This window comes from Aulonocara sp. 'chitande type north' Nkhata Bay, linkage group LG23 (assembly GCF_057382095.1).
Source record: "Aulonocara sp. 'chitande type north' Nkhata Bay isolate Kocher_YH1m ecotype deep benthic linkage group LG23, A_spYH_male_GT1.1, whole genome shotgun sequence".
Lineage (NCBI taxonomy): Eukaryota > Metazoa > Chordata > Actinopteri > Cichliformes > Cichlidae > Aulonocara > Aulonocara sp. 'chitande type north' Nkhata Bay.
In genome coordinates, this window is record NC_141365.1 from 16371907 (window position 1) to 16399540 (window position 27634).

Consider the following 27634-nt stretch of genomic DNA (forward strand, 5'->3'; position numbering starts at 1 on the left):
GGTTAGCCCCCTTTGCCACTGGTAAGTAGAAAACCCAGAAGTGGCTCTCAAGCATTAGAAACATCAAATACCCAGCCAGTTCTGCTGCAAAACACTGGAGTTTAAAATAGCACATAGCCCTAATATTACTTTCTGTTGGGAATAATGGTGCAAAATGACACTGAAATGTGCATCTTTCACCCAACTGAATTGCAACAAATTTTGTTAAACATAACAAATAAAATCAGGTTGTGTGTTGTGGGGAAGGGGCTGATTCATTATCACATAAGACACCTTTAGACAGCTGAAAGCGGCAACTCCAGCTGCTGCTGCTAAAAGTTGCATCTGTGCTCTGTAATCAAAGAGACGTTTCTTTGAAATTAGAATGATGACGTTTTTGTCAAAAAAAAATTGCTGTGGTGTTTGAGGTTTTTTACGCCACCACTTTCAGGGCAGATTAAACAGATTAATACATGATAAACACCAATCAACCTTAAACTCTACTCCATTAAATCCACTACAAATTCATATTTTGCCTTTATTTAGATCATATCTTTATTATTTTTCCTCCACATCTTCCAAACAAAGTGACACCAGCACTCAGATTTTCTTTTGTCTGAATGTGAATCTTGTTGCAGCTGAAGATCTGTAAGGCAATGGCCATCCTGCACTAACACAAACAATGAATTTTCTGCTGTCTGAATGTAAAAGACATCACTTACTATATACTGTGAAATATTTCCACTCACAGATTTCAAAGGCACTGCAGGTTTGAAGCAGCAAGAGAAAGTCATTTAAACTCACATCTGGCTTCACTGTTGTTATATTCATGCATGGTTGAAGCTAGCAAAATATTCATTTACTTCCACAAATATATAATTGACTTTAAAATAGATGTAGCAGAACATTAATGGGGAAAATGGGGATAAACAGCAGGACAACTGTGTTTTTTTGAGTTTCTATGAAGAGCTTTAACGTTTACTCACTAACTTTGGATGTTTGTGGCCCATTAAGCAGCACATATTAGTTGTAAAATAAAGTCTAAAAACCAGTTGCAGCTGCGACACAAACCCCAGTGCAACAAATGTCTCATGCCACCACTGACTCCACTACCACTGAATACCAACTTTGTCACTTCTACCTTGCTTTTATTTGTTATCTGTGCCAACATCGTAATTTAACGAGGTTGAAACAGCCTGCTAGTGAGCTAGGAGACACTAGCCAAATCTACTGGAGTGATAATATCTGAAAACTGCCATTTAATAGGCTAATGACACCAATGTTTGGGTCTTACAGGCACTGGTTCTGCTTTTTGGTTACAAACAAACTGGCCAATCAATTTAACCGTTTGTGAATTCTCATTTGTCAAGTTATTTCAACTGGCATTTGCCAAGGTTGTGGCTTGATTTAACATAATACATTTAAATAAAGGCAAATAAAGACGTCTTCAGCCATGTGCAAAAGTCTGTTTAAAATATGAATCTGAACATGTTGGCTTGATCTCACTTTTTTATGCTGCACACGTCTCTTGTGTCTAATCAACTCCGTTTCTGATTTACAATAAGATGGCGATATTCATTTAACATGCATCTTTTACTATTCCCAGTACAGGAGAGAGAGATTTCTAAGGGGTTGGAGGGTGGAGCAGCTGCTGCAAGAGGTGACACATAGGAAGACATTGCTTTTATTGACAATGGCAGAGAGAAGTAAACGTTCAAAGGTGTGTTTGCACTTCACTAGAGCCAATGCTGACAATACTCATTGGCACAAGTACAAAAAAAGACTTCTCCATGTATAGTGAAAAATTGCAGCTGAACAAAGGTGAAAAATATTAAAGGAACAGTGACCAATGACTGAGTGACAGAATGCTGTCACCAAGGCCTGCTATGTTATGAACCTTCTTTCTGGAGTCTGTTTTCAACAACCCAAGTGGTTATCCTTCAAGCTTACAGTTTTACACCAAGAAATTTCCTTTCTCTCTCTCTTTGCCCTGGATTATGTTTCCCTGCTGAGGCACAGCAGAGGAAAAGAAACACAAAACAGACATCGTGTTATTTTCAGAAAAACTTTGGAATATATTTTTACATTGGAAGTCGAGTATGGATTTCAATCACCCACACTCAAATTGCCTTAGGACTTCTTCCAGCCAGCAATGTTTGTTTCAGTGTGCAAATGTGCACCTGCCTGTTGATCTGTGATTCAGCTAAGGTTTAGTAATTAACATGTCTTTTCAACAGCATATTGTGTGATAAACACCATTTTATTGTAAATGAAGTCTCTTGTTTAACCTAATCTCACCTTGCTCAATTATCCGCATGTTCGTTAAACCTTTTGCTCAGTCCCTCATAACTGCTGCTGTAAATAATGCCAGTGCAGCCAAGAGGAGTCAGATGCTCCTCTAAGCATGGTATCACATCATATAAGATCTTTTTATCAGATTAAAAACATCTTGAAAAACGTCACTAATGTAATTTGGCACAGCATCAACAAATAAACACGTGTTTAATTCCTTAAATTTACAACACTTCTTTCATATCACACATGCTGAATATCAATGGAGCTGATTTCTATACAAATATTTGCATGCAAGTTTCATCAGAATTGTATGAATATTTGATTGCAGAAGATATAATCCAAATCAAATTGGAATTCTTAAATTGATTCAACAACATGTATTAATACAAAGCTAAACTGTACAACATGTTAGGAGATGCTATATCTGCAGTTTTCCATATTCAAAATAGGCAAGTAAATGCATAAAATAGTTATCCTTTCATGGCATTTGGTTGTAAAACCAGAGCAAGCATTTGTTTGATTTAGCTAAATCTAAATTTCTGAATTTTAAATATACTATTTGTTGGCTTTTAATATAGTATAAATCAAAAGTGTTACAATTGAGGTAAGTGCTTTGGCAATAGGTTCAGCCAGACTAGATCACACACGTCAAAGCCTTAGCTGTTCTTAAAATATACAATGTAGAGAATACAATTATGAAAATGTACTAAGAAAAAGGTACACTACTACATTTTACTGAAAGGACCTGGCAAAAGTACTTATTCACATGCTGAAATACCTAAATTTATCTTAGCGCATAGCCAGAAGTCCTGTCATGCAAAATTTGTGACAAATTTAAGTGCAAGTGAATTTGGATAATAGGTAATGTTCATAGTAATTCCGTCTTTAAACTGTTAAGTATGAATTTTAAGCGTGATGTCTCTAATTACAACACATTTCCACTGAACCAAAGACAGCACCTTTGGAAACACAGAGCTAATCATAGAAAATAATATAACTTTTGTTACAACTAAAGAGGGTTTTTCATAAAAAGCTATTGTTGTGCCTAACAATGAGAATCAGTTTTCAGAAATTAAGCTGAATGTTGAAGGTTAAAGCAAAGAACAAATGATGACAGAACAAGCTGTCCCAACGTCTTGAATGTCATTTGGATTAAGAAGAATTCTGTCTCTGATGCAGGTACACAGAGGTGAAATTGTACAAAGCATCCACAAACTAATGACACTCTGTACTGTGCGTACAAGTAGAGCAACAGTTTCACTGAATATTATCTCTAAAAGAAAATGAAACATGAAACACATTCAAATTCTTGTCTATTTTTAAAGTGCAGTTCTCCTTCTAACTAATGCTCCTTCTAAGTTTTTGTATTATAATGAAAACCTCCTTACAAAAATCTGATTTTTGAGCAGTTGTTTTGTTGAATTAACAAGGCACTTATATAATGACAAAAACATTTTTTGGATCATACATATTGTTGCGCATAATTTATACTGCAGTCAAAAAACAGGAATCCTATTAGTCGTATTAGCTGAGGCAGTGTTGCATTAAAATATGCTATAATTAAGTTTTTGCAAATATACAGAAAATTTATACTATATAGTAGCCTGGATAACTAAAATACTTCTTTCCAGAAACATGCTGGTATAGATATATATAGATATATCTATATATCTAGAGGGAGAATAAGAGCGAGAGAGAGAAATACATAGATCTGGAGGGATCTGGAAGTAAAACTACCCAGTTTCTGGGTCCTCGTGAGACATGCTTAGTTGTATTTTCTGATGAAGGGCTAAAACCTCTACCATCCCTCTCCCTGAGTGGGGTACGCTGGTGTGTAGAAGGTGCCTCTGTAAATGCCTGATCCAGTCCTCCTGAATGGAAAAGGGACCATGAAAAACTAGGTCGCAGAATCTGCAGAGATACACCAAAAGAAACTGTCAGTGTTTCTGGACTTCATGCATTTCTTCTAACGCCTTCTAACTAAGATGTAGTTTTATTCATTCTATACATTGTAATCAAAGATTCTCAAGTTTTCCAGTCTTTTCCATAACTATATAAAATTCATTGAGGCTTCAAAATGGCATTGTTAGAGACATGGGCACTTTAACTAATAGAAGTTACTAAACCATGGCTGTGTTTGTAACTTGACTTTTGGAGCATAAGTTCACTATCACTGTTATGCTGATGACACTCAGTCTTATCTACCTGTTACACTTGATAGTCACTATATTTTAAGAACCTCTTTGACTGGATGATCTCACGTTCCTGGACAGCAATACATTTCCTAAAGCAAAACGGACGTTATTTTATTTGCTTTCCCCCAAGCTCCACAGATATCTTAACTATTACATTCAGTCCTTTCTCCATAGATATTCAAACCGTAATTTAAGTTCCTAGAGTATTCGTTGATAGTTTCTGGACTTTTAACCCTTTGCAGCAGGTGGTAGTTCGGTTCCAAAAAAACTCCTCAGTGATTTGTTTATAGTTAGAATCTAAGTTAGATCTAGCTGAACTACCAGTTATATGCAGCAAGTTTGAGCTAAATGCATTCTCAAAGCCAAACAGCTTCTCTGAGTGGCTCCTTCTGGCCCAAAAGAGCAATGTGGTAATTACTATTAAGAAAAGTTGAGCTGTCCAGGACTTTACAAACCACTGGGTGACATCATGGTGTGCAAATATACAGTCATAAAACTGGGTGCAGACAAATTGCTTGCAACCATCAAACATGCAAATGTCAATATTCCAGCTTGTCCTTTATACATGTGCCAGTTTAAGCGTTGTTTTGTTGAAATACTGTGTATGTAGCCTTTCATTCCTTTTACCTGCAGGTCAGTGTGCACATCTCAGTATTCAGTGAAGGTAAATTATTATTTTTAAGCTCCGGCCTTTGTCTTGGTTTCTTCTTCCTAAAATCATAGTCTAGAAAAAAAAGCACCAGAATTCTTTATCTCAAGAAATACATCCGTTTATCCTTGACATGAACTTCTAAATGCACATTTTGCAACATTTTGTCTCTAAATACAGCAAATATCATCTGCTTTTCATTTTACTTCAACAGAAATTACCTTCTTCTTCAAAAATTGCAATCCTCTTCCTGTGTGCATTTGCTTGAATATGACCAGGAAGCTGGGAAACAGTGGGGAAGGTGCTGTCACACTGAATATAAATCTTTTTTGAGTCACATTCCCCTGAAAAATAAAATAAATGATGTGAGTGTATTTTACATTTCCCTAATATTTAGGTTATATATTCATTTTATACAGTTTAGCCTGCGCATGATACCATATGTGACAAATCCAAGTTTACAAACATTAGAAGTTGAATATTTACGAAGAAATATAGAATATATTTGAGTTCATGCAGTAATTTTATTATCAGATAAACTGTTAGTCCCAGTGTGCGCTAAAGTCTTCTTCCACCTGGCTGCATTCTAAGCATCTTATTTGCACTCTCCTGTTTGGAAAGTGTTACTGGTAAAGTTTAACACAATCTTGTGTCTTCAGGGGGACTTTTTTCACATACAATTCACCACCTCGAGGGAGTCACAAAGGATTCCTAAACTACACACGCAGAGACACACACACAAAATCACAGATATATTCATTTTCCAGGAAAACTGGCAACAATGATGCTGTACACTAGACTGCATGTTAATGATTAATGATATCTGGCATAGTTCAGTAGATATCCCAAACGATCTTTCAAAAATTAAAGAACCTGATTTTACTTTTCAGTGTATTTGTGTGTCAAAGAAAAATATCCCAAAAATGTGAGTAACACATGATTTGAGAGTCATCTTGACCTTGAGGTGAGAAGAAATGAACTCGGTGGGTCTGTCAGACCATCTCTCCCTTCTGCTACACCCAATATACACACAAAAGATCAAGAGCACTGGGATTACAACCAAAACCGTGAGAACATGGCCGCAGGATGCTATTCCGATGCTTCAGGACTGTTTCCACTGCACAGACTGGGATGTATTCAAGGTGCAGGACACTGACAATCGTGTCGCATTGGACAGTTACACCTCCACTGTCTTGGACTACATCTGTTTCTGTGTGGACAATGTAACAACTTGGAAACGATTCCGTGTGTTCCCTAATAATCCACCCTGGATGACACACGGAGTTCAACAACTTATTCGAACAAGGAACAACGCTTTCAAATCCGGGGACCAGGAGGCATACAGTGCTGCCAGGGCCAACCTGAGAAGAGGCATCAAGACTGCCAAGCAGCAGCACAGGAGGCGTATCGAGGCCAGGTTTGAGAACAACACAAACCCAAGGCAGGTCTGGGAGGGCATCAGGGCTATCACGGACTACAAAAGAAGAACACCATCACCCTCAGCCGACAGTTCTACTCTGGCTGAGGATCTAAATCTCTTTTATGCCCGTTTTGACAGGGAGAACACCGACCCTGTCCTGTCCCCTCTCCCCTCAACCGACCCTGCTCCGGTCCTGAGCACTCATGAGCTGAGGCGTGTGTTCCGGAGCATTAACACCAGGAAGGCGGCCGGGCCGGATGGAGTGCTGGGCCGGGAGCTAAAAGACTGTGCTGCGGACCTGGCGGACGTCTTCACCTCTATATATAACACCTCGTTGTCCTGTTCACTGGTACCATCCTGTTTCAAAGCAGCAACCATCGTTCCCATCCCAAAACAGTCAAATGTCACATGTCTGAACGATTTCAGACCTGTGGCACTCACCCCCATTCCCGCCAAATGCCTGGAGAGACTGGTCATTAAACACATCAGAGCTGCTTTTCCACCATCCCTGGACTCGCACCAGTTTGCATACAGGGAGAACCGGTCAACCGAGGATGCGATCGCCACAGTGCTGCACACATTACTGAAGCACTTGGAACACAGGAACACCTATGCACGGCTCCTCTTTGTAGACTACAGCTCGGCTTTTAATACCATCCGGCCATACAAACTCCGTCCCAAACTCCACCAACTGGGACTTAACTCCTCTCTGTGCAACTGGATTGTGGACTTCCTCACTAACCGTAGACAGAGTGTCAGAGTGGGTAAGAACACCTCTTCCACCCTTGTGGTCAACACCGGTGCCCCTCAGGGGTGTGTTCTGAGCCCTCTGCTATACACTCTCTTCACCCATGACTGTATTTCCTCCTGCGCGTCCAATCTCATTGTTAAGTTTGCAGATGACACTACAGTGCTCGGACTTATATCCAACAATGATGAGACAAACTATAGGACAGAGGTGCAACAACTAGAGTCATGGTGCCACGACAATAACTTGGTCTTAAACACCAAAAAGACCAAGGAGATCATTGTAGATTTCCGGAAGAGGGGTCATAACAACCATCTGCCTCTCTTCATTGGCAGTGAGGCGGTGGAGAGGGTGAGCAGTTTTAAATTCTTGGGGGTAACTGTGACCGAGGACCTGTCCTGGGGCAACCATATCACCTCAGTTGTACGGAAGGCCCAACAGCGCCTCTACTACCTGAGGAGACTGCGGAGCGCACACATTCCCAGATCTCTGATGTTGAACTTCTACAACTGTGCCATCAGCAGCGTTCTGACGTATGGATTTCTAGTGTGGTTCCCCAGCTGCACCAAGGCCGATCAGCAAGCACTCCAGCGGGTGGTGAAGGAAGCTGGCAGAATTATTGGAACAAGTCTGCCAGAGATCAGTAATATCTTCCCCACTCGCTGTCTGAGGAGGGTGCACAGTATCCTGCGGGACCAACATCACCCTGCGCGCCACCTTTTCCATCTGCTGCCCTCAGGGAGAAGGTACAGGTCTATACAGGCCAGAACATCCAGACTGGCCAACAGCCTGTATCCACAGGCTGTGAGGCTCCTGAACTCTCTGCCCCCCTCTCACGGACAATAACCATATCCAACTTCTTAATAGCAATGAACTGGTCTGCATTGGTGCATCATATCTTTATTCTCTTCCCCCTCCTGCCCCCCCCCCCCTCTTTCTTAAATAGATAACTATCATATCTGATATCATATCTCACAGTACAATAATATTGAATGGGTTGCATTGTTGTATTTTGTCATGTTTCTCAGGTCTTTGTCTGAATTTCTACGAACATTATTGCTAAGGATTGTCTTATTGCATTGGAGTCACACTGGGTTAAATATGTACACTTGGGTTTTAAGGGGTATTTATTATTTTCTTCTTTTTTTTGGGTTGTATGGAAGCCCCAAACGCAATTTCATTGTTCTTGACAATGACAATAAATAAATAAATACTAAATACTAAATTTACGTTAATACCCAAATGTTATTTTACAAATTGCCATTAAATCAGTCTTTAGGACAGAAGACATGGGATAAAACGTCTTTGGGAAGTACACTGCAGCTTTGTCCTCCTTAGTACCTCACTGAAAATTTGATTTGGACAGACATTAAACAAAATTGTGGATTCGTGGATGATGGGCTTGTGACACAACATCAAGAAGATTTCATGTTTTTTTAATATGAACTTCAAAAGCACTTTGGTGGCATTCTATGCAGAGAATGTGTTTTTCCCACAAATCAAATGACTGTGAACAATTCTCACACTGTTTAACTGTATTCTGTCGACAATAAACACGTTATCTGGGATGAGACATGGTAAATTTGTAATAAAATATGAATTAAAATCTGAGAATTAGTTGGCTTTGACGCAAGTGAAGGCAGCTCAAAAACAGGACACACTCTGAATTTAAAAGATATAAAGTTGTTGTTGATATGGATGCGGTTATGTTTTATGCAAGCCTAGCGTTTGCCTGGGTCAACATGCTATTCCTCTACTAACAATTAAATGAGAAATAAAAAGACAATTAAATAAAAAACTATTAAAACGCAACAATAAACTACACTTAATGATATAATAACTGACATACAGTAGCTTGTCTTACATATGATCTATTAAATGCATGATAATGATACCTCAACTTTTGTTTTTCTGCTTTGGCTGGTTTTGCATAACATTTAAAAATGATGTATTTTACATACAGTATGATGGCTGTCCAAATCTAGACTTAAAGATTCCATACCAGCAGACCAGTTTGGTTCCCGACTGGTCATCTCTGTTTTGGCCATATAATCGTTGGTCATCTCACAGATCACCCTGGTTGCATAGGCTTCTTGGCTCACTGCAAGCTCCACACTTTCCTGTTTGGCTTTGAGGAGTTCAACTAAAGTGCTTGATGTGGCTGTAGTGCCTCTTTCTGCTTCCCCATGTAGCTTCTTCCTTTCTGAGAGGTTATCTACCATGTGTTTACACACAAGGCTTTTCTTTATGGGATGCAGACTCCTTTTGACATGTTGGAGTTTCCCTGGGATGCTTGTCTGCATCAGAAAGAGGCCATTGCTGCAGATGAACTTCTGAGGGGCTAAAGGTTGAGAGGAGAACTGACTCTTAGTCAGAAGGTTGTTCCAATGTTCCGTTTTGTTCTGTAGCAATTCATTTAGTGCGCACAGCGGAGACTTACTGCTGCTGGTAACCTTTGTACCTATTCGTTTCAGGTGTCCCCTCACATGGTTAGAGATGCCAGTTTTGCTATCAAAACATTCCAAACACACAGGACACGTGTGTTGTCCTCGAGTTTCTGGCTTAACAGCTGTAATATAAGAACAGTGTGTCACAATTTAAGGAAAGAAAAAAGCTATTTTTAGTGTACATTTTGGAATGTGAAACTTTATAGATATAGATTTTCTATAGCTGCTTTTATATGTAAGTCATATAATAGACCCTACTGCCGATCACAGAAATACTAAATCGTAAACCCTATACCATATCCTGAAGTGCCACTTTGAAATGGTTGTGGAGCTTTGAAGAACTTTGACTTCTGTCATGGAGTAATTAACCAAAGCTTCTATAGAGAGGTGCGCAATATGTAATCCCACTGATTAAGATTATAGATGCTTGCTCCAACACATCCCTGGCTCCATTTCTTTCTCCTATCAAAAATGCAAAATGATTTTCTTACTAAATTACAAAATATAATGTTATTCATCTTTTGATAGCATTTAAGGACATACAGAACACATCTGATAGGTGGCACGCTTACACTAAAATTCTACAGTATGTGCAGGCACCTAATATTGCACAAGCTAGGCTATAATGAGCCAATCGGTGTTAGGGATATTAGTTTTGGCACACAGTCCATTCAGACTCGGTTTGTATTTATTATTTGTTAAAATAATCGTACCTTTTTTTCTCATGCCAGTAGAAATCTTTCTGCGGATTCTTGGCTGATAGTCCCACAACGCCACTTGCTCCGGTGAAACCATGTGCCGGGCATTGTAGCTCACCCCAGCTCTGTGAAGATGTCCTCGCACGTGATTGGACAGACCCACTCCGGACTCAAACGTGGCGGGACAGTAAGGACAGGGCTTATGTTTTACTGATGGTGTGGGGGACATATCAAAACTATCACTTGGAGATGTATTAGGCAATTCTGTGGAATCATCACTCACTGTCGTTTCAATGTGCTCCTCTTTGATTATGAGCTGTTCTATGTCACTGCAGTCTTCATCTCCATCATCTTCAACCTTGAGTGCGTGGGGGCTTTGGTGTTTGGCTGTAAAGCTCTGCCTCTTTTTCAAATACCTCCGAGCATATGAGTTCCTTTCATTCTCGCTGCTTTCCAAGAAGCTGCCTGTAGCTTCGCTGGTGTCATCACTGAAGTTATCATCACCCTCACAGCCTTTCTTTAACTCCCTAACTGCACACTGTTTCTTAAGCCTCTGGCTAAGCCCAGGCAATATATTACCATTCATTCTTTCAGTAGTGTTATGCAAAGGTGTAGTCATTTTTCCCATTGATGGAGAATTTTGGCTTACTTGTACTTGTAAACTCCCGTTTACGGGGTCATTTTTGCTTCCCTGACAGAACATCTGGTCCAATTTAAGCTTCCTGGCTGTAAAAGCAGCGGCTGTAGGACGGTTTGCCAGCTTTAAGCTGCCAAAAGCCCTGCGGTCATTGTTTTCAGCATCTTCTTGTACACAGGTGAGATCGGTTTCCACATCCAATTTTTCTGCTGGTTGTAAGAGTAACTTTCCATGCTTGTCGATTCTCCACAAATATGGCGACAGCATGCTTTTAGTGCAGCTGGCATTGGGTTTAAACTGATGACAATTTACAGTGTTGTCAACAGTTTTTTGAATGTGAATATCCCCCTTTTCAGTGGAACGGTCGAGTTTTTCCTTTAAAGTAGATTTAAATAGATTTGGTTTACATCGGGCCATTGTTTTATATTTGCCAACATATGGCATTTCAGAATGTTTTCCTAACACTACTTTGTCTCTCCTTGGGAAAAAACTCATTTTACACTGAAACGGAACATGTTGTGCTCCCTCTGCATCATTAGTATGACTCATTTTCCTGTTTTGAGGCTGGTGTGTATTGAGGTGTGCAACATGTAAGTGTGCTACAAGTGTCTGCCGTGTCAAGGAAATGTAATTACACTCCTCACAAAAGTAGTAGTGCTTCAAATTATCATGTGTTTTGGTACCCTGGACAAAGACTTTTTGGCAGTTACAACCAAACGTGCACCGAGAGCACGGCACTGTGGTGGCCCCATCTTCAAATTCAGTCTTTTTGAGACCTTCAATTTCCTCCATAAGTTTTTCCAGCCTATCTTGGTGAATAATGATGTGCCTCATGAGGGAGTTGCTATCACAGAACAAAAGCCCACACTCTCCGCATATAAAGGGCTGTGAATCATTCTCACTGTTCACCTGATTATGCTTGCCTAAATGATACATCATATGTCTATGGAAATGTCTTTTTTCCTTGAAATTAACATTGCATGTTGTGCATGAAAAGAAAAGTGAATCTCGTTCAAGTTGCTCTGCCTTCAACTGTTCCACTTTTGGACTAACACAGTTTTCATCTTCAGGGTCATTTTCCTCATTACTGCCTCCCTGCGCTGTGCTATAAATATGGCTCTCAGAGTCTAAAGCTATGTTCCGAGAAAGGTCTTTGAATGGCATAACTGAATATTTAATGTCAGATTGTGTACCCAAAAATTCATCTTTGTTGCCAGTGTCAACACTTTCAACATCATTACCACTGCAGAAATGTCTGTAGCTGTTGTTAACCTTTTCAAGACAGCCTAACATGCTTTTCGTGTGTGTATTGTGCTTCTTGTCTCTTTGGGGCATCACTTTGGTCTCCAGCCTTCTGTCGTTGTGCAAAAAGCATTTTCTTGTTGAATCCCACCTGATTACTTCAGTATTATCATAATCATCCAAGGAGACTCCAGACCGTTCCATGTCCCGTGGAGATCTTGTTTTTATTGTCTGTTTTGTCAAAGGTTGGCTAATGTGCATTTGCTCTGCACTGTCACCTGACAGCGTGGAATAGGCCAGTTTAGACTCATTCTCCTCCGAGTGAGACAGTGGCGTGTTGACACCTGGCTGTGTGGCCGGTGTTTTTACGTCGGGTCCCACTGTGTTCTTCCAAGCGTCTGATTGAAGCTCACTAGGTGGTGGTAACACCTCGGGGCTCGTGTCCTTCTCCGCTTGCCACACGGCATCCAGGACACTGTTGGATAAAACAGTGCCTTTGTTCAGGACACAGTGTACCTCTGAGTTGGGGTGTGAACCAGGTCCATTAACAAGTGCTCCTGAAGGCAATGAATTGTCTGCATGGGGAACAGCAGGGACACTGCTGTATACAAATGGATTCGGCTGGGTTCCATTTAAAGGGTTTTCGTGTTCATCTGAGGACAGACCTGCAGCATTGTTCTTCGGGGAGAATGTGTGAGTCTGTAATGGCTCCCGAGTACGACCTGGGCTGTCAGACACCGATTCCACGTCTTTGTCCTCTTGCGCATTCAGCTTCAGATCAGACATAGCAGCGATACTTTCTGAAATATGAAGAAGAAAATTATTCTGCAAACTTTGAGCAAGTCAAATAAAGCGTGCAACATCTTATACATATCTACACGTATACACAGTATAAATAGAAAAAGATAACTCTTGCACATAATATAGTAAAATTTAATTCTTTTTCTCTCATTCTCACTGACAATGTGGTGTTGTTGAAAAAATCTTTTTTTTTTCCTTTTGGGCTATTCCCACTGCTCTGTAAAATGAGAGTGGTATTATTCTGTGCCGCATTATGATTTTCCAACACCCTCTTTCGCCACCTCTATTCACAACAAACCCTGCTGTTAGCCTTGAATACCCTGGTGAGGATGCTTAATTATGTGAGCGTACCTCTGGGATACAACCTTCCTGCTTCTCCACCTAAAGTTCTCAGTCGCCTGCTAAAATTGACCAATTTCCATGGGAACAAAGTACACCTCCAATGAGATCATATTGCGTCTTATCACTCTGTGATGGTGCCAACACAGATCCCAGCATGAGACTGTTGTTACTTGAATCCTGACAAATTGGCAGGCACACAATCTGTCTGAAATACAAACACAGACTCACACAAAGAAAACATACACTTTGGCGCATACACGTGGACAGGCATACAAATTCGTTTAAGAGTGGCTGATTTGAAAGCACAGTTACTCCATATTTATTTGGACAGTATGAAACCAAATAGCTCTGAGCTATTAAAAATAACTACAACTAAAAATGTGCATTTTGGATCTTATAACAGATTATATTTTGCTGTCCAGAGCAGATTTAGTCTGAAACATATGCTCAGTGGATTTGACATCCAGGGCTGGTCGCTCTCTACAGGAAGCTGCATTGCTAACGAAGTGGTAAATTCAGTGTTAATGAGTGGCTTCACTGTTACCACCTCAGAGGTAAAACCTTCCGAGCTCCATATTCTCCCCATCTGTTGTGGTGTTAAAGGTTCGAAAGGGGAACAGACGCTCTACATTTAAAGCGAGCTTCACTGTTACCCCCAAACGGCAGGGTGGCAAAACCATCAAAATATCTTGGTTGAAAATGTGCAAGCCTCATTAGCAGCCAACTCACACAACTCGCTTCTATATATAAAGAACAGGGGCTCAACAGAAAAGCAAATTTTAAAAATGTATTTGCTTCTATTTACTTCATTTAGTCAATGTTAAAAGGCTGACTTTGCCTTGCCTGAAGATATTTACAGGGATTATGAGCTTTAATACAGTTAAGCTGTATGCACAGATCAGTCTGCTGTGAGCTTTTACTAACCCTGTCTGCTATTTTCCCCAAGACTCTCACTTTGTATTTTCAGTTTGGTAAATGAGATTTAGAAGCAATATCATGATCCCTTTTGTGTTCATCATTGTGTTCTGTTACACAATAGAAAACAATATAACACCTCTCTTTTATTGTGAAGTCTTTAACATTTTTTTTGTTCTTCCAGCACCTACAGCTTCGATCGTGCATCTCATCTCGTGAACAAAATGATGTCTAGCAAATGCAATTCTCTATATACTACAGCTAAACCTCCAAGAACTACAATAAATGCAGCATTATTGGTACTAACACTTCATATACTATATGCACCATATTCAACTATTTTTATTGCTGATTGATTAATGATTGCTATTTACAAAACTGTTGCATTGCATTCATCCAGAAACTACACATTTAGAAAATAAAAGTACTGATTTTCACTTCACTAACAGTAAAAATGACTCAAGCTAACTCAAGCTATGCGGTTAATTTGATCTCCTGAAGCACGCTCTGATATTTGGTGGGCTGGGAAGCATGCCATGTACTCACGTTGGTATAGCTTTGAGTCTGGCTCTCAACTACAGCACGTGTCATGCTCTATTCCCTTTCATCCTCCTGTCATTCTCTACTGTGAACAATCCGAATTCGTGAAAATAGCATAACATTCGACTGTAAATTACTTGTTCTAGTACACAAGGTAAGGAGTAATTTTACATGTTCTTTTAGACATGTTCCAATATTCCTGTGAGAGCAGACAGATATTCCTAGAGTCAAAAACCTGCCTCTATTATAATGACAGAGTGCAAAGGTCACACGTTGTTAGCTAAATTCTGTCATTATTTTCTCTAGATCTCATGAGCCATCTATGTTATAAGGCTGGAACTTGGAGCAGTGCGATGACGGTCTAGGTTTCCAGTCATTTCTGCTGTTTTGGACAATCATTAGAACAAAAGGTCAAGTGAAGTGTGAAAATCAAAGGCTAATAAGACAGAAAATATGGAGGAAGACATACAACGGATGAAGAAACCCGAGCTTATATCATTTCTAAAAATGGTAAATACAGGAGAGAGGCTATGTGCAAAAGTATGTTACATAATGTCTTTCACAGAGTTTATTTTACACCAGCGAAATCAAAAAGAATGTGCCTAGCTGATGACAGTAGGTGTTGGAGGTGTAGGAGAGTGCACTTATCCCGGCTGTGATGGAAAAAGCCGTGCTAAAATCAATACGAGTAATTGGGGAGTTTTATCTTTATCCTACATGTGAATGCAGCCTTTTATATACGGTTGATGTATTTGTTTATGCTGCCTAATAATATATAACACAACAGATATGGTTTAAGTAAGGGACTGTACTTTGAGATGAGACAGGTACAATACAGTGGGAAATACAGTGGGTGCAGTAATTTATTGAAATGTGCAAACAAACAGAAATATAATATACAGTTTAAGGCACAAACAGCATTTGTACAATTCTAATGAGCTTGGAAGTCAATATTTGACTACTTTTATTCTTCAGCACAGCCTGAACTCTCTCAGGCAAGCTTTCATGTTATTTCTTTTTAAAGTTGTATTCAGGAAGATCGATTCTGTGTGGTGAAAATATCAGTAAAAATATTGGTGTATTTTCCATTGTGCATTTTTGGACATTTGTTTTGGTGTTCTAACATATTTTTGCCTGAAACTACATCTAGAATTGACATTGCCATGTTATTCATCTCATGCCAGTGAAGTAAAGAATTAAATTCTGGCTATAGGTGTAGAATATTTGTTGTACCATTTTTGTGAAAGCAGACATTTATTAAATAAAATATAAAATAAAAATACTGCAACACTAAACTTTAAGTCACATGAGGACTACAAACTGATTGACCAGGAGGTTGGCACTGTAAGGCTGTAAATGTCCAAGCAAATTCATTCCTCTTGTTCAGCTGAAGACCCAGGCTGGCAGCACAGTGGAGACAACACTAAAGACCAACTGAGACCAGTCAGCCAAACCATTTCTGTTGCTGGAGCTGTCTGTATGGATCAAGAGCCAACCTTACATTCCTCTGCCATTGCCTTTGCTGGAGAAATGCCTGAACGAGGGGGGGCACAGTCCCTCAAGTACTGCACTACACAACTTCCTCAGTTAATAGGATCTATTGATTTATTTGACACAATGTGAATTTATGAAGCTGCCTCTTTAGTGTGAGAGTATCAAAGCATGGCTCAAAACAAACAGACGGAGATTCAGCTTGACAATCCAGTAATCCCAAGGTGAGCAAGTTCTCAACGAAGGTGCCACGGTGGGGAAAAAAAAGGGAGAAACAAACACATCGTAAAGTTTTTCTTCTGCTATCTTGGCCCTGCAGTTACCCACAGTACCACACACCAGAAAGGCAGGATGAAATTAGCAATGCACTGCCAAATCTCACTTCTCAAGCAGACTAACTGGCTTCTTGCACACACAAAAAAGGAATGTGACACTACAAAACACAATTGCACATTCATAAAACACCATAAATTTCTTAAATTTGCACAAGAGAAAATAAAGAGCAAGTGGCTTCACACAGCCTCTTTGTCAGGATTACATAGTATTCTTTTATCCCCCTGAATTCTTGTCACCCAAAGGTCATTTCCATAATAATGGTCTCCATCCTCCCTAATGGGATTTCGCCTGTGATTATGTATGCCAGCGTCTTGTGCAGACACTATCAGCTCTGTCATCCTGAATTGCACAAATGTAATTACACAAAGCCTTTGATAACTAAACAATGTAATTTACTGCTTGAGTGAAAATATATATTGGAGTTATACGACTCAAATTATAAACTAAAGGAAAACATGTTATACGAGTACCACAGAAGGTATGTTCCAAAGAATATCACGTTCTTTATAGTATGAACACATTAAATGGTAATGCATGCTTTGAAAACAAGAATAAAAGCTCACAGGTAAGTATTACAGCAAGACGTCACTCAAAGGAATGAGTTTTATTCTTTTCAAGGCGTTAGATGGGACTCTAACATCTATGAACTAAAGATGAGGCTTGTCTCTTAGTCCCGCAAAGTATAAACAAAAAAAACTGTTAGCATATATGGGATACATCCAGTCTTGGAACACAACTTCACTATGAAGAGTTGATAAAAAATAAGGATTATGGTTTTTAAGATCTAAAAACAACATTTTAGTTAAGCGGCAGCCATCTACAGTGACTATGGCTCTTTGGCCTGCCTGTGTTCAGTATTTGACAGAAGACAGCAGCCTGTTACGTCAACCAATAAGCAGCCAGACAGATGGGCACGTAAGCTGTGGTTGTGCCTAAATAAGTAATCACTGGTCCCCACTGTTTTTCCTTTTTATTTTCAAATTAATTTAAAATAAAAGTTTGGTTTACTAAACTTAAATCGATTATTTTATTGCATCCTCTCTAGTCAGTACAGCACTATGATGACATAATGACACTATAAAAATGAACAATTAATTGGTAGGATTTATTAACTGTATCTGACTTTTAAAGCCAGACCCGAAGACAAGACTTGAAAACAATGTCTTCCCCTCTACATGCACAATTTTATATTCTCAGCCCATGTAAGTTTCAGTGTAATAAGACAAAACCTTCTGAGTGCACTGTGCACCAACTAAAACTCTAACTGGCTCCCAGTATTTCCAGTTTAGACTAATATGTTCACGTTTTATTGAAAGTCTAGAGCATCCTTGATGTCTTCCCAGCAGATTCAATTTAGTGCCAACCTTTATGTTTGTAATTGTGATTGTACTTACAGCTAGATCATGTGACATGTGATGTGGCCATATATGATAATGACAAAAGTTAACATGTAGCTTAGCATAAGGGCTAGAAGCATGACTGCTAGCCTAGCTCTAGCCTTTTAATAATATCGATCAGCAGGTTTACAGCTCACTAATACACATCATAAATCTAATTTGTTTAATGCTCAGAAAAGTTCACTGTAAAAGCAACATCAGGTGTAATTTCTTACAGTTTTTTAGCAATGTTTACTTTGTGCTATGCTAACCTTTTCAACTAGCCGGCAGGAACTCTATGCTTAGCAAACGGAAATGCATCACTCTTCTTGTGTAAATTATTGTAATTAAATAGAATGAAATAAATTTGTGGGAGGCCTAAACAAAGAAATAATAAGTGGAGAATTTAAAGTTTTCATTTTGAGACAATGGGACTCAAAGAAAAGAAACCGAGAGTCTGTCTGAAAAAAATATGAACAACAGAAGGCAGAAAACCCTCTTGAACCTGTCCACAACAAACTTCTCCTCGGCCCCCTCTCCTGAAAAACGGGAATGAGTGAAATGGTTGTGATGGTAGATTTACTGATGAAGAAAGGTGAAGCGAGAACATTCGGAGTGATAAAAGGGGACAGGGAGCGAGTGACAGTTGGGTTAAGACAGAAGTCATGTTCAATAGCAGGTAGAAACATCAAACAGTGAGTTCACAGGAAACCCATGCAACCTTGTCTTGAAGGAGGATTTTCTGTTGTGTGGAGTAGATTATATCTGTTCAAGCTGCTGACACGGCCTCATTTGGTGCCCGTAGTGTTGGAGAGGGATTAAACGATATAAACTTTAAAGCTTTAAACAATACCTTTCAAAATTAAATGGATTAAGGGAGGGATGTCTGATGGGGATTTCCCAAGGCTTTGTTAGTTTTAAACTCCACTCCTTTTAAAAGGGGGGGAAAAAAAACACAGCGCTTAGAAATTTCTCAGGCATGTGACTTTTTTAATGAGGCTCCTCTCACGTTGAAGAGGGCAGTGGGCACAGGAGGGCTGCCAAGCAGATGGCTCTCATAAACATCATATCTGCTCTGTTTAGATACATGACTTCTCATCTCCCAACACTGAGAGGAAAACAAACCCGACCATCACCGCAAGCACAACCCACTTGCCTGCTTTTGGCAAGCTGTGCTGGCGCGTTGAAATGGCACATTTCCATTTCCTGCATTTCTCCTTCATAACAATATGCATGAGCTGCACAATTGATATACATAACCTCTAATCTGTTATAAGTATGCAGAGAAGATGCAGCGATGGCGGTGGTGTGTATTTTTATTTAGTGGCAGTTAGGATGTTGGCTTTTATTAAATGTTATTATTACCATATGACTGAAAGTATATAAATACTAAGCAAGACAGAAGATGTTGCTATGATTAGGCCGATGCGTTCCACTCTGGCTGAGACGAGAAAAAAACATGAAATATACATATATATCAAACTTTGTTGCTGCTGCTTCACTGTAGACATGTGACCATCCAGATGAAAGCGAGTCAGTGTCAAACTGCTCTCCCAATTGAGGACGGGCTCCACATTGCCGAGCAGACATCAGTGAGCTTAAATTCGGAGGCATGTCAAGCATCGCAGGTATTAGGACGAAATCTCTCATTATCTTTCTTTAACACATAATATGAGCGTTCCATGGCAGAAACTGAGGGGGTGAGTGGGTGGGGCAGGTAGCAGGGGCTCAGCACTCATTAATGGCAGCCAAAGTGATCCCTCAGTAGTCACCTTGAATTCTATTATTAGACCAAGACTCCAAACAGAAACTGGATCAAGTGCGTCGTGCAGCCTTTGATTGGTTGTAGAGTCCTAGAAGCGGCTAAGATAAGTGCCACTGTGATCACGTGAGGTCAAAGAGATGACACGAGCTGCAAAGAAGCCAAAACTGTGCCTGTCGAAAAGTCGCAAGAAATTCAGAAGCCCACAGAAGCCTGTTTATCTAACTATCAGGGAAAGTGGACAGCTAGAGCACAGTAGCCTTGACAGCAGAGGGAATCCCTTGTCATTTCTCAAGGTCCACACACACACATACACAGACACACACGCACAGATGCGTGTAAGATGATTATTCAGTACTGCTTGTCAATTGTACCTTTTCAACTCGGATCAATGAGTCGTCTTGCACCGAGACCCTATATCAACGCCGGTCATTAACATGTGAGTGCCACTCTATCAGCCCCAGCTCCAAATAAATCAAAGGGTCGGCCACAGAAGAAAAGAGGCTAATATTTCCTCAATAACCCCAGAGAGACACCATGGAGAGATGCAAATTGCCTCCCAGGAGACCCCGGGGGATGTGAAGGAGAAACTCGCTGGGAGGCAACAGGAAGCTAATGAGTATAATAGTAAATGTATACATGGAGAGGGAGAAAACCCTCTCTATTCATACCAATTAATACAATCTTATCAATGGAAGTGTACTGTAGGAGGAGGGCCCGTGTCTAACCCCTTGCCCTCCTCCCCGCTCGCACCTCACAAGCATCTGTATTATTCAACACAGGCCAAGCTACGGTCATTAGCCCTGTGGGAGGCTGGGCCAGGCCTGGGGAGTTAAAGAGATTTTAAAAACCACTCACTCCTCACATCAAAACAAATCGGACCAAATCAAAGGGGCTCAAAAATGTCCTTTCTTTGAGGGGCGAGGGAGGTAACAGCCATTGTTGTGAAAGGCGGCTTTCTGTGACATCAGTGTTAAAAAAAATTGCAGAAAAATACAAGCTAGCTAAAAGTGTCTTCATCAATCATGCTGCTTTTGTGAAAAACGATTACACGTTATTATAATGTCATGATATCAGATAAGAAGTTTAAATCTTAATTGTGTTAAATATCTTTGCATAATAACTCGAAAATTATGACATTCATGTATTTAATCAGTTTAATGGTGCTTAATAACTGTGACTTTGGAGCTTTCATAATTTTCTATATCATTAGCAGATTAACAGGATTTTTTCTGTGCGTTGTTAGAAAGGTGGCGTTTTACTGTAGCTGCTGACACCATACTAAAAATAAATAGATTAAAGATAACAACTGGAGTAAGGTCACTTTTAGAGGTTGGTTATAGTTTTCTCTGAATCTGGTATAAAACTCAAAAATCAATACTATATACATGTTTAGGTCTACTTGAGTTATTACCAAAACCACTCTAACAACATCACCATTGCACCTGCAGCTACTGAAACTTGCTGAAAACATAAAAAAAAACAAGCATAAACTAATATACAACATTTTACTTCTGTCAAATATTGATTGTGATGCTACAATGTTAAAGCTTCTAATGACAACCTGAGGAGTTGCTATGCTTATTTCAGTATTTCTGCTACAAACACTGAAACAGAACATTTCTCCACTGCACTGCTACTGGTCAAAGATTCCACATGAAATTGTCCAGTAAAGTCGTATAGCCTTACCAATAAAGATTTTGGGAGTGAGCTGTAGTTTAAAGATGCTGCTGAACAACATAAAAGGGCAAATAAATGCTTCAAAAGCTCTAGAAGAAGCAGGCCTGCCACTATCTTTTATTTTGAAGGTCATTTAAAAGGCTGGATAATATACCTGGCAACAGCTGATTGGAGGAGGATTTGCCTCCTAGAGATCGCCGAGGAGACTGAAATGAAGGTTAATCACTATATAACTTCCTACATGTATTATCCTACACTCCAGATTTCATTGAGCATGTCTGTAAAAGCCCTCCGTCAGCATAATTGCACCTAACCTGTGCCCCGCATGCTCAAATCTGTAAAATATCACATCCAACTCAGAGAATAAATGGGAAATTAATGAGGGAAGTGCTGAGCTCAACCTCAGATAGGTATCACAGAAAGGGTTAGCTGCCTCGCAGCTCATGTACAATGGAAGCTCGCTAATCCCAACCCTCAAAGATAGAGGTTGTTTGGACTTGTGAAATGTTCAGAGGGATAAATGCAAGACCATACTGATTTGACATTTTTGCAGACTTGTATGCATTGGATCAAACTTGGAATATAAGCGATAAGTATATTTTAGGTTGTGGTAGTTCGGATGTAGTCATGCAAATATACTAAAACCAACCTACTAAGACAGAATGATTGTGCACTTAATGATCTGTGCTGATTTAATTTCTGTACATGTTCTTACATGTAAGTCATAACTGTATATAATTAGAATTTTATAAGGATTTTCCTTTAGGTTATTTATCTTAAGGTTTCATACAAAAAAAAGAAAAAAAAAACATGTACCAACATCAACTCGTTATAGTTTTCCTATTTATATTAATCACTGACTACATAGACCCCCGTTAACTGATGATGCTCTTCAGTGTCTCATTTCTTAGAGTGAGGGCTGAGAGTATCAGTAATCATATTCTGCCCCTTAGTGGAGGAAATGGTCCACAGCCCGAGTGAAACAGGATAAGAGAGGGCTTGATCTGCAAAGGCTGAACAGCAGACTGGATTGTGGACAGCTCAGTGCTTCAATCAGCCTTTGATGGACTGCAATAATCTCACCTGCCAGTGAATTAAGATTCAAGTAGCTCAAGTCCTTCTCTTCTTTAAAAGAAATTCCTCTCCAAGAAGAAGTCACTCCCATGACTATTTAAAAGGGGGGTACCACTCAATTTATATGTAAATTTAGATTTAGGAAGACCAAAAGTATTACAAACTTGAAGCTAAAAAAGAAAGTAAATTAGTAGTTTGGAAGTTGTCAACATTAACTGTGTTCAAAAGCGACTTATTTGAGGCATTTTATATAATCCGAACGTATCACGTGTCAAAGAATCAGAATGCGAGCATGCACCTTTAACCCCAGGTATTCATCTACAATACATTTCTAAGAATCCTTCACAGTAGAGCTGCCGTCACAAATCAAGGAAATGAAAAGCTCTCACATTATCTTCATACTGTTTGCAGCAGAAGTGGCAGCAGTGAATGAAGCAGGACAAAGACAAACAAAAAACAAGAGTTTAAATTGCAGAAACAAATGCAAAACCACAGAAAAAATAAAATCGATTTGTTACAAATCCTACTCTCGGTTACTGACATTTCGCTAATACAAACAGAGAAGAAGCACATAGCATCCAGCAGTCAGCTGAGTATTTACTGACGGTACGATGCCAGTGTCATGGCAATTCCAACATCAGAAATCACAAAAGTCACTTATATTTTAAGGAAATTAAACAAAGACTCGGGGATTGTAAACACTGTGTGTTTCACACTGGAAAATAATCAACAGCCAGCTTGTCACTCCCCGCAACCTGCCAAGAGTAGGAGTGGAAGCACTGACACATGTAACTGACATCTCAGATTTAATTTGACTGGTAATCACACCCAGCTATAGTTTCAGAGCATTTCACACATCTGAGCTACAGTTTCAGGTGTCAAGCTGGTAAGGAGACACGCGACTGTGCCTCTGCATGATAACACCTTCTCAGAGAGGGTCACATTTTAGGTTTATGCTCTGAGATTATGATTAGAATAATGATAGCAGAAGAAAGTTAGACACACACAATCAACAATCAACACACATTTTAAGCTCGCCTTTACTGCTCAAATACATTTCTTTCAGTTCAGCGGCTCTTTGAAACGAATTATGGACATGTATGCTTCACTGCATGTCACCTTGTTGTGATTCTTGTCTGAATACTAAACCATGAATGGATCATTATGACTTCTAAAGAGAGACAATATCCTATTAATGCTCCTGTCTTTTGTCATATGGAAAAAAGCTTGATATGGATAATCATGCAGTAAATAAAACAAAAGAACAAATCAGAACGGCCTAACTTATCAGTGTATGTTGAAGCAATAATTACTCCACACTGTTCTCATAAAACACCTCTAACAGAGCCAAAAGCAGGTAAATGTTCAGAATCTTTAGAATTATTATGCTGACAAGCTGCACACTAAACGGATCACATGAGGGGAGAAGCCTTGGTAAGATTTTGTGAGTCCATCTGACACACACTGCCGGAGGGGATATGTCTCCATTCTCAGCAGCTTTCTTATTGTTTTGGAGCCGTTAAAATCTTCACTGTTTGTGCGAACTTAAGCAATAATAATTTTCAAGTTAACCAACTTTATTTCTGTAAGAATTTTTTTGCCTTTGGTGTTTCAGCTCTTTTGCCTGTTTTACTTGCTATGATCGAGTATTACTGGAAAAATGCAATAGCCAAGCAACCAAAACTGATTAAGGCTGCAAATGTCACTGGGCCAACTTGACCACACTCGGTCATCAGTAAATGCAATCCACACAGATGTAAGGAAAAAAAATGACCACGCAGAATGAAATATCATCTAATTCCATCTCTTTCTGCTAACACACACTGTACAAGCAGCACTTTTCTTAACCTGGGATCCACCAATAAGACCAGGTTAGCTAACTTATTTATTTATATTAAAATCAAATCACTGGGAGAGTAATGAGAACGCAAGCGTAAAAATTTATTTTTGCAATTTAACTGAGTGAAGTGGTCTGATCACCTCACTTTGTCATAAACTGATATTGCATATTTGATGAATATCACAGGAGCCTTTTTGTTTGAAATAATCCTGCAGATTGTGAGAAACAAGCTGTTTCAGCTTCCTCTCATTGAACCACCTTTTTCTGATTGGCTCTCTCTCCCAAACAAAAAGATTTAAAAAGCAGGTGGGTGGAGCTTCTGTTTGGCTAAAGCCCTACCCATGTTCCATATTAGGGTTGTCCGCCCTTTTAGACTATAAAAAATAGTCTATGAAACTTGTTTTATGAAATATATTAAAGAAGCTAATTATTATTTTCTGAAGCTAAAAAGTATTGTCAGCATATTTTAGAGCTGATTTTCTTGTTGACAAACAGATCACGTGTCATTTTATGTGACTCTCAAAACAGAGCATCAGTTTAAAATCAGATTCGTAATCCTCATTATAAAAATGTGACAAGGCATGACTATCGAGGTAATACATCAATAGTAAGTAAAAAATCAAGTATTTGTTTTAACCTGTTAAAGAGGGTTTTGACTCTCTGGGGCCCCAACAGAAAATGATAGAGCAATATTTACAATATCAAGCACAAATCAAGTTCATTATTTACTGGTTTCGGAAAATTTGTAGGCAAGAAAAAAAACATAATTTTTACACTAATCAGTGATGAAAATAATTAGTCACAACCCCGATATATTGTCAAGGCATGGCTGTATAGCTTTGGTATAATTCGCTAGACTTCCTTGCGGGTAGAAATCACACTTAAGCATCACCACAGTTATCAGGAACAGGCGATATCCACGCATTCCCTCATTATTTTTAAATTGAACACAAAAATGGTAGAGCAGATCAGCTACTGATTGGAAGGTCGGTGGTTCGATCCTTGGCTTCCCCAGTCTACATGTCAAATATCCTTGGGCAAGATACTAACCCCAAGCTGCCCTTCATCGGAGTGTGAATGCGTGTGAATGTAGATTACTTTGCACTTGTGTTTAGAAGTGCTTGTATGAATGGGTGAATGAGGCATGTTGTATAGAGTGCTTTGAGTACTCCGGGAGAGTAGAAAAGTGCTATATAAGAATCAGTCCTTTCACCATTTACCAAAAATCAGGAAAAGCTTTGTCAAAGAGGATTAAAATTTAAGAAATATGTCAACTGGAGCTAAAATGTCTTTAGTCAGTTAAGCAGTTACTAGTTTAACAAAATGTTTTGCACCACATTACATAAAATATTGGACAAAAATGCTAAAAAAAAAAATATTTTGTCTCAAGCTTTAAATGTAATGATTTCCTGCTTTTCACTGTTTTATGCAGTAGTTGAGCATTTGCACTGCTGAGTGGCTAAAACAAGCCCTCACTGACGTCATCTTGGACTCTGAAAAACTGGGTTGGACATTTTCACCATTTTATGTGGTTTAGAATAATGAAACAATATCTGGTTTCAGGCCCAGTGGAAACTGAACTGGGCTTGAAATGTTCACCACCAAGAGAAACACTACAGTGGTCCAGTCAATGTGGTTCTATGAAAACCTCCCGTCTGATATATTCCTGCAAATTCTTGGTCGGAGCATCTGATTACTAAAATATCTCATCTCTGCAGCTGTTCCTCAGCTGAGTTGCTAATTCAGGCCAGTGTACTCCCATTTAAGAAGTCCCACGTGTCTTCATTTATAGCTGTGTAAGCAGCCAGCCAGGCCAACAGAGAACACGTAACTGTTTGCTATGCTGTGCATTCAGGGACTTCAGGCATCTTGGTTAAAATATTTGACCTTGTCAAGTGACATATAATCAATTCGTGGATAACATGCCTCAACCATCTGATTTATTTAGTCGAGCAGTTGACTCCTTTACTCTCTGCGGTATACTAATGCGGTAAAACCAACACTAGGCTGTTAAGCTGCAGCTGCCTTCTTTCTATAGCTGTTTAAGCTCCTCCTTAGACACCTGCAGGGAGTGATGGACTCACTTATGTAGGTCTACACTTTGATTTGACTAAACCTCCAGCATAAAGGTGATAACAGGAATGTGATGCACACTCACAGCAAAAAATTGTAAAACCCTAAAATCACAGGAAACACTCATAAATATAAATCTGAGCTCATAACTAAACAAAATTATAATAAAGCAATGTTTCTCCAAACGCCACATGAGGCGCCCTCTTGATAAGTTCATTGTTGCTTTTCAGGAAAGAGTTTTCTTACTGTATGCTCATCTTGACTGGGTGTTGTGGGTTAACTGATTAACAGAACTTCCTCACCTCTCACCCAGTGACAGCTAGTACAGGCTTCTGCTACAGGATGCTGTATCGTTCCCAGTACACTACATGCATTTAGTTCATAGCCACTGCTATGACTCAAGGTCAAATGCAACCTCACTCATGCATCCATTCCCTTAACGAATGCTTCTCCAGTAGTAGTGTTTTTCCACTGTATTGCCAGCTCAGCCACTAAAAGCCCAACTTAGGGTCTAAACCCTGCATGCTCTTTGAATTAAATTCTATTTTAGCCACTGGCAATTCTGGCAGCTTAAAACTTTCTTAGTGTCCTGCATCACTCAGTTTGATATGTCTTGTTCTTTTCAGCAAAAAGCTCCCTAGCTAAGAGCCGTGACTTTACTTTGACTGGCTATGCGACAGCGAGCTTGCTGCTCTTCCCACAGACGGAGAAACTCCAGCAGCGATATCTTGGACAAAGAGTGAGTGTCGCAATAGTGAAGCAACTTAAGTTAAGGTAAGACTACAAAGCTGCCGCCTGTTATCACTCACTGCGGTGTTTTGCCTTCACAGCGACCTACGACATAAGTGACACATCACCGACTAATGACCGCACCTGCTACGACGTATCCCTGCGCGCATCTGTAACACCTACCTCAGGACGAGCGCTCATGTCTTCAAGTTTGTCACTGCGCCTGACACCGTCTTCTCTCCCTCTATTAGACTGTCGCCATTTTGCTGTAAAAGCACGCAGGTTGCACTCTGGACTGCAGGAGAGGGGTGTTCACGGTAGGAGTTAGAGAAACGAGCGTCATCCGAACTGCACACCTACACCTT

At 39.6% G+C, this 27634-nt stretch overlaps 1 protein-coding gene across 3 annotated transcripts; it reads right to left on the reverse strand.

The window, feature by feature from the left end:
- Positions 1 to 521: 521 nt before the first annotated feature.
- Positions 522 to 27634, reverse strand: znf644b (zinc finger protein 644b). Of its 3 annotated transcripts, none has more exons than XM_086283839.1 (7): positions 27453 to 27634; positions 10715 to 13110; positions 10447 to 10600; positions 9289 to 9855; positions 5340 to 5462; positions 5097 to 5193; positions 522 to 4185 (listed from the first exon to the last, which is right to left on the reverse strand). In XM_086283839.1, exons 2-7 carry the CDS (start codon positions 13094 to 13096, stop codon positions 4008 to 4010), a joined length of 3501 nt encoding a protein of 1166 aa, XP_086139965.1. In that variant the 5' UTR covers positions 13097 to 13110; positions 27453 to 27634; the 3' UTR covers positions 522 to 4007. The 3 variants fall into 3 exon arrangements, with proteins under 3 accessions (XP_086139965.1, XP_086139964.1, XP_086139963.1); XM_086283838.1 differs by having other exon boundaries at positions 9289 to 9627; positions 9727 to 9855; positions 10447 to 13110; XM_086283837.1 differs by having other exon boundaries at positions 10447 to 13110.